The following is a 6,923-nucleotide window of genomic DNA, read 5'->3' on the forward strand; positions in this document are numbered from 1 at the left end:
AAGGAACGGTTCCTGACTCTTGGGAAACAGGATCCAGTTGTGCCATCTCCCACGTGGATGTGCACACACGAGGGATGTGTAAGCCTTGGGAGCACTTCCCATGTCTGGACAGCCCCTCCAACCTCCCCCAGCATGAGGTGCTGGCCCTGCAGCAGCACGGGAAGTTGGTCTGACCCACACAAGGCTCTCCCAGCCAAAAATGGCTCATCTCTAGGAGCAATGAATGAGAAGATCGCTAAACCCGAAACACTGTTCCAACAGGAAAGAAGGCGGGACAAGGATGAGGGGTCGGGTCCCTCTGTAGGAATCCAAAGCAGCAGTCTGGGATGCTGAATATGTCCCAGCAGCAGCAATCCGGGGCAGTGCTATGATTAAACCCTTCCTGAGGTCTGCCCTGTACCCTGCGCAGATTTGCATCCTCCCAGCTCCCCTGTGTGGGGAGATGACTGTGCGTGACCTTAGAGACCCACAGGCTGTCCATAATCATCACCACGGTGGGATAACTTTGGCCAGGTCTGCAGCTTGCAGAGCCCTCTGACCCCCCCAGCCCAGAAGGAGCTGCAGTGCAGCATTGGCAGCTATCAGGGCTCAGCACCCACTGGCAGCTTATCACCACCCGCAGCTGTGCCAGGTGGGATTCATCCGTGTGTGGGGAAAAGCCAAGCATTCCCCCTAAGCATTTGGTGCAGTGACAGTTTTGCCTTTCATTTGTCTTTGCATCTGCCCTTTTCCAGCGCCACAAGAGCTGAAAGCCTCAGAGAATTGGCACGGGGGAGGTTTGGGGGGGGGTTGCAGTCCGCTCCCTCTGCATAAACTGCCGTATGAATGAGGGAGGGGGGAATAAAACAAACCCCGGGCTGCAGGCCGCGTGCCCCCAGCTGCCCCGGCCTTTGTCAGCGCGGTGGGAGCAGCTGGTGCTGCAGCTAGCGCTCACAGCCCGCGGCCCCGGAACGGCCCCGCAGCCGGTGCGGGTGGGCTCCGTGTGTCCGGGCGGGGCGACACCAACGGGCCCGCATCTGGCGTGTAACTGTTGCTCGTACTACTCGGTAACGGGGCTATTAACGTGAGCGGTGTGTGGGTTATCACAAGGGCCGAGCGTTAATTAACCGTGCTCACCACCGCCAAGCGGAACGGTGCTGCCGTTTGCTCTTCGCTGGCGGAGGAACGAGGCGCTGTGCAGCGGGTTCGGCCGTGGGCTCAGCGCTGCCCCGCGGCAGCCACAGGAAGAACGAGCGGCAAAACATACTCTCGGAATCCACAACGTTCCTCGTTGTGAGGCACCGCCCGCACCCAGCGCTAACCCGGCCCTCCCGCTGAGCCCCGGTGCGGCCGCAGCTCTTCGTCCGGTCCCGCAGCACCGAGGGGGTGAGGCGGGATGTGTGTGTGGTTTTACGTCCCTTTGGGCTTGGCTACGTCGGAGAGGCAGTGCGGTTATCAGCGCCCCGCACGCGGGGATACAGACGGCGGGAGCCGCCCACGCCACGTCCCGCGGGTTTGACTATCGGCCGCCCTGCCCTGCCGCGCCCTGCGCCGCCCGCACCGCCACGGACACGCAGCTCAGCCACGCCGCCCGCACGGCTGCACGGCCAACCCCAGCCCGGCAGTGCAGGGAGCGCCCGGCGCTGCAGACCGCTTCTCTGGGCGACCCCACGCGGGACAGCTCCGCGACAGCCTCGGCCCCTTTAAGGCCCGGCCGCGCTCCTCACCCACGCGGCGCCACGGCCGCGTCCCCGAGACGCCTCCCGATTGGCCCCTGCCTCAGCGCGGCGGTTCCGATTGGCCGCCTGTCAGCGCGTCCGCCGCCGCCGCCCTTAACCAATGGGCGGTCGGCACCGCCCCTCCCTCCGGCGACCGCGACCAATCAGACGGTTTCCCCGCACCCCCGCCTCGGCGCTCGGCGGAGGGCGCAGCCAATGGGCGGGCGCGGTGAGGTTGGCGCCGCTTTCGCGGCAAAAAGGATTTGGCGCGCAAAGGCGCGCGGGGCCGGAGCGCGGGACAGCCCGGCGGCGGCGCGGAACGGCCCCGCGCCCGGCAATGGGCCGCGCCCCCGCCCCGGCCGCGGCCCCGCGCCCCGCGCCGCCCGTCACCTGAGCCATGGCTACGGCGGGCGGCGCGGCGGGGCTGGCGGCGCTGCTGGGCGGCGCCTCCCCGCACCTCCTCATCGTCTCGGCCTCCGAGGAGCCCGCGGGCGGCTGCCGCTCCGACGCCGACCTCCTGCTCTTCGCCACGCCGCAGCCCTCCCGCCCCGGCCCCGCGCCGCGCCGCCCCACGTTGGGCCGCCCGCCGGTAACCCGCGGGACGGGGGGAGGGAGCGGGGGGCGGCGGGGCTAAGCCGGAGCGGCGCGGGACGCCGGGCGGGGCCGGTTCGCCGCGGTGCCCGCGCGGGACGGGCCGGCGGGAGCGGCCCCTTCCCCCCCCCCCTCCCCCTTGTCAGGGCCCAGCCGCGCGGGGCACCGCCGCTCCGGAAGCCGCCGCCGAGGCCGCCTTCCGCCCGGCCGCGCCGTTGCGCGGGGCTGCCCCCACAGGCCGGGGCCGGGCCTGCCTGTCCCCGCGCTGAGGACGGCCTGTCCCGCAGGTGAAGCGGAAGCTGGACTTGGAGACGGATCACCAGTACCTAGCCGACAGTCTGCCCGCGGCCCGCGGCAGGGCACGGATCCCCGGCAGAGGTACGGCCGCGGCCCTCCCCGCCGCGTCGCCAGCCTAAGCCCGGCTGCGGGCGCCGTGCCGGCTCAGCCTCTCCCTTCAGGACGGGCCCCGTCACCTCCCTCTTCACCTCTGCCATCTGCCGTCCCCGTGGGAGCGGCGGGCCCTGCCTGGCTGCTCGCTGTCAGCTCTCAGTCGCGGGGCCCTGCAGCACCCATCCCACCCATCCCACCCAATCCCCCCCATCCCACCCATCCCCCGAGCTTCCCGTTGCCGCCAGGCGGCAGCTGTCGGGGTGCTGCTCACCTGCGAGGTGTGGCAGTGCCGGGGCTGCCCTGGGCCCCACGGCTGAATCTTGCACCTGTCCCCACCAGGGGCAAAGTCTCCTGGGGAGAAATCCCGCTATGAAACCTCGCTGAACCTCACCACCAAGCGCTTCCTGGAGCTGCTCAGCCAATCCCCCGACGGGGTGGTGGATCTCAACTGGGCGGCCGAGGTGCTGAAGGTGCAGAAGAGGCGCATCTACGACATCACCAATGTCCTGGAGGGCATCCAGCTCATCACCAAGAAGTCCAAGAACAACATCCAGTGGCTGTAGGTCCCTCAGGGCTGGGGGGAAGAAACACCGAAGCTGGCAGGGTTGGGTGGAGGGAGGGAGCAGTGCTGGTGGTTGGGTTCCACCCTGAGATCGGGAGGTGATGGCAGCAGTGGGATGTCCGTGCTGGGGGTGACAGCCCTGTGTACCCCAGGGGCAGCCAGGCGGCCGCGGGGGCCTCCAGCCGACAGCAGCTGCTGGAGAAGGAGCTGCGGGATCTGCAGGCAGCAGAACGGCAGCTGGACGATCTCATCCAGACGTGCACGGTGCAGCTGCGGCTGCTCACCGAGGATCCCTCCAACCAGCAATATCCTTCGGTGCGGGGCCGGGATGGGGCTGGCTGGGCTGGAGAGCTGTTGGGGAATGGAGCCCTCCCCCCCCCTCTGGCACTTATGGTCACTGTGTGGGGTTTTGTGTGTGAATGTGTCCCCGTGTCTGCTCCTTGACCCACCACACCGCAGCCTACGTCACCTGCCAGGACCTCCGGAGCATTGTGGACCCCTCTGAGCAAATGGTGATGGTTATCAAGGCACCCCCAGAGACCCAGCTGCAAGTCTCTGACCCAGCAGAGGTGAGTGAGGGGTCTGTCCTCCCTGTGGATCTTCACAGCCCTCGGTACAGCTCCACCGTGTCCCTCCCTGTCCCACGTGTCCCTCCTGTCCCCAGGCTTTCCAGGTCTCCGTGAAAAGCACTCAGGGCCCCATCGACGTGTTCCTCTGCCCCGAGGACAGCTCAGGGGTCTGCAGCCCCGTCAAGAGCCCCTTCAAGGCACCTGCTGAGGAGCTGTCCCCTGGCTCATCGCAGCAGAGAGCCTCCCCGCTCCTGCATCCTACTCAGGATGTCAACATGCTGCTGCCTGGTGAGCAAGGTGGGGAAGGGGCTGGGGATGGGATGGGATGGGATGGGATGGGATGGGATGGGATGGGATGGGATGGGATGGGATGGGATGGGATGGGATGGGGGCCATGCCTGGGCTCTGTGGTGTGGGGACAGGGTTATCACCGTTGTTCTGGTTCCAGGAGCACGAGGTTACAGGGCTGCATGCAGCACAGGGCTGAGGTCTTGGCTGTGTGTTAGGAGGAGCCCGACCTCCATGCTCTCATCATGCAGTGCCAAGTAGTTGGACTCAATGATCTTTATGAGCGAGTCCTTTTTAAACTGGGGTATTCTGTGATCCACCCAGCTGTGGGCTCTGCTCTTACCCAGGCTTGGCAGAGACAGCCCTGGAGCTTTCTGCTCAGGAAAGGACACTGTCCCTCTTTGTCCCACCACCCAACAAGTGGTCTGGGTCATGCTGCCTGGATGTTTCTGATCTCTCCTGATGCTTTGTGTACCATCTACATGGCCTCGGCGGCTCCGAGTCCCGCAGTTCTGGTGTGTGCTGTGGGGCTGACAGCCTCGCTCTGTCCCCACAGAAGCACTGCTACCAGGCACGGCACTGCCCACCAAGTGCTCCACAGAGGATGTCAGCTTGTCACCGCTGGCCTCCATGGACACCCTCCTGGAGCAGGGCAAGGACGATTTCCCGGGCTTCCTGGCGGATGAGTTCATTGCACTGTCACCACCACAGCCACAGGATTACCACTTCGGCCTGGAGGAGGGTGAGGGCATCAGTGAACTCTTTGACTGTGACTTTGGGGACTTCACGCACTTGGACTTCTGAGTCTCTGTCCTGATTTCAGAAGCTATCCCACTGCCAAGGGGGGGACGCAGGCAGGGCTGAGGACAGCAACGTGGTGCCCTGTGCCTTGGTGTGGCTCTGGTGCCTTGCTGGGCTCCCTGTGCTGCAGCAGCCCTGGGCCCCCCTCCATCCGTCCCCTCTGCAATATTTTCTTCCTTCCTATCCGGCATCTCCGCGCCGTGATGGGACAGAGCCCAGCTCGGTGCTTGAGCCCTCACTGGGGGCTGCTCCTGTCCCAAGAGGAGGATGCTGGGGAGCAAGGGGTCCCCATTGGGTGTCCCCTCCCCCCCCCTACCCACTGCGGGCAGCCACAGGGTGCCCGTGGCAGAGCTTTAAGCAGTCCTGTGTATAGATTGGATTAATTTATTATTGTTCCTTGGGGACAGCGTTTAGTTTCCCGGGAGGGGTCGGGGGGGTGGTTGTGGTGGTCTGGGGGGTGCCGGGAGGTTTCCTTGTGCTGGGAGGGGCCAGCTCTGCGGGGTATTTATTTATTATTTATGCCATGAGGGGCTCTCCCGGGACAGCAGGAGTGGGTGCTGGGGGAGATGGTGCAGGAGGAGGGTCCCGGCAGGGTATTGCTGGCCCCAGAGCTGCAGGCATCAGATGGCTGCGGGAAGAAGGTTGGGGCGGGCTGGGGGTGTCCCCAGGATGTTATGAGGATGGGGAATGTGTGTGTACCCCTAAGCTCCAGTGAGGACCAAATGTTGTCTCCAGGCTTTCTCTTTAATTTCCTGCGCAGCCCTTCAGGCTGAGTACGTTTTGGGTTTGTTTCCTCCTCCCTGGCTTCAAGGGGCTGCAGGGGAGGATGGAGGGATCCCGGGGCCAGGCTGGAGCCGCACTTTCACTTACTGCCTTTAACAAGCTTGTGTTCCGCTGAGCTTCGTGTTTAATAAAGGTTTCTACTGACTGTGGCCTTCACTTTGTGACTGGGCTGTGAGCAGCCTCAGCACCAGGCAGGTATCCCAGCGTGGGTGCTGGGAGATGTGCCACTGTCCCACAGGGAAACTCCCTCATGGTAGGAGACATTGGGGACAGTCCTGGAGTGGGGCCGAGGGCAGCTGTGCCCCATTCTGGTGGTGATAAGAGATGAACCACTTCCTTCCCCTCTTTGTCTGTCACTCTTCTTTCTTTCTGCCTGGCTTCCTGCGTGTTACTTATTTAAACTCTGATAAATATTTTACTCCAGCCTGCGTTGCATAATAACCCCTCTGTTCCTGCTCAGGCTTCAGAGCTGTTTGGAGCCCAGTTTGGGGCCGTGCCCTGTGTGGCCCTGCTGAGGTAGGCACGGTGTCCTTGTGGCTCCTGGGGCTGAGCCATGAGCTGAGTGTGGGCTGGAGGGCTGCTTTACCTCCGGGGCTGTTGCTGTTCCCTCTGTTCTCTGCCCTGTGGAGGTGGGTTCTGGAGAAGCTGGTGGCCATGGAGCATCCTCCTCTCCTGCTTACAAAGCAGGCAGCCGCTGGGGGCTGGCTGAGCTCTGGAAGGTTGCAGGTTGCAGACAGGAATCCCCTGTGAAAGTTCAGAGATGTTTGCTGACAAAGCAACCCCAGCTGGGAGTGCAGGACTGCCAAGCCCAGCCTGGATGGACATACAACACATACAGCGAATACTTATCCCCTCCTTGTGTTGGCTCCCTGCTTTATTTAAGGCAGGGATCCCACCTGCCTTCTTGCTGGCTGCAGCGTGTGGGGGCAGCACTGCTTTTCCCTGCAACAGCTGACCCACAGCAGCATGGAGCTGAGCCCTGGGGTACCTGCTTCTTGCAGAGCAGGGGCAGATGTTGTCCCCATGTGCCATGCAGCCCATCTCCGGAGCAGTGCATCGTGCTGCAAAAATAACTGCTGTGTCCCGAGGATGAGTCACGGTGCAGCTGAAGGGCTTCCCCGATTCTATTTTGGATTGCTGGGGAAGGAGCCGAGAGCTCGTGTAGGAGTCCTTGTTTCTGACGAGCACAAGGGATGCGGTGAACGTGGATCTGCAGCCCCGCAGGGTGGGAGGCAGCCCGGC

At 64.0% G+C, this 6,923-nt stretch overlaps 1 protein-coding gene across 2 annotated transcripts; it reads left to right on the plus strand.

The window, feature by feature from the left end:
• The first annotated feature begins 2,053 nt into the window (after nt 1–2,053).
• Nucleotides 2,054–5,826, plus strand: E2F1 (E2F transcription factor 1). 2 transcript variants are annotated; one of them, XM_072349782.1, is made up of 7 exons: nt 2,054–2,286; nt 2,576–2,666; nt 3,018–3,237; nt 3,393–3,545; nt 3,695–3,809; nt 3,905–4,106; nt 4,654–5,826. In XM_072349782.1, the coding sequence occupies exons 1-7, from the start codon at nt 2,095–2,097 to the stop codon at nt 4,899–4,901; spliced, it is 1,221 nt and encodes a 406-aa protein (XP_072205883.1). In that variant the 5' UTR covers nt 2,054–2,094; the 3' UTR covers nt 4,902–5,826. The 2 variants fall into 2 exon arrangements, with proteins under 2 accessions (XP_072205883.1, XP_072205885.1); XM_072349784.1 differs by having other exon boundaries at nt 2,056–2,286; nt 3,905–4,097.
• Nucleotides 5,827–6,923: the final 1,097 nt, after the last annotated feature.

This window comes from Excalfactoria chinensis, chromosome 15 (assembly GCF_039878825.1).
Source record: "Excalfactoria chinensis isolate bCotChi1 chromosome 15, bCotChi1.hap2, whole genome shotgun sequence".
In the NCBI taxonomy this organism is placed as follows: domain Eukaryota; kingdom Metazoa; phylum Chordata; class Aves; order Galliformes; family Phasianidae; genus Excalfactoria; species Excalfactoria chinensis.

Coding starts and splice junctions, on each gene's coding strand:
- E2F1 (XM_072349782.1), top strand. CDS start 2,095: ATGGCTACGGCGGGCGGCGCGGCGGGGCTGGCGGCGCTGCTGGGCGGC. Junction 3,238..3,392: donor AAGAACAACATCCAGTGGCT/GTAGGTCCCTCA, acceptor TGTGTACCCCAG/GGGCAGCCAGGCGGCCGCGG. Junction 3,546..3,694: donor GAGGATCCCTCCAACCAGCA/ATATCCTTCGGT, acceptor GACCCACCACAC/CGCAGCCTACGTCACCTGCC.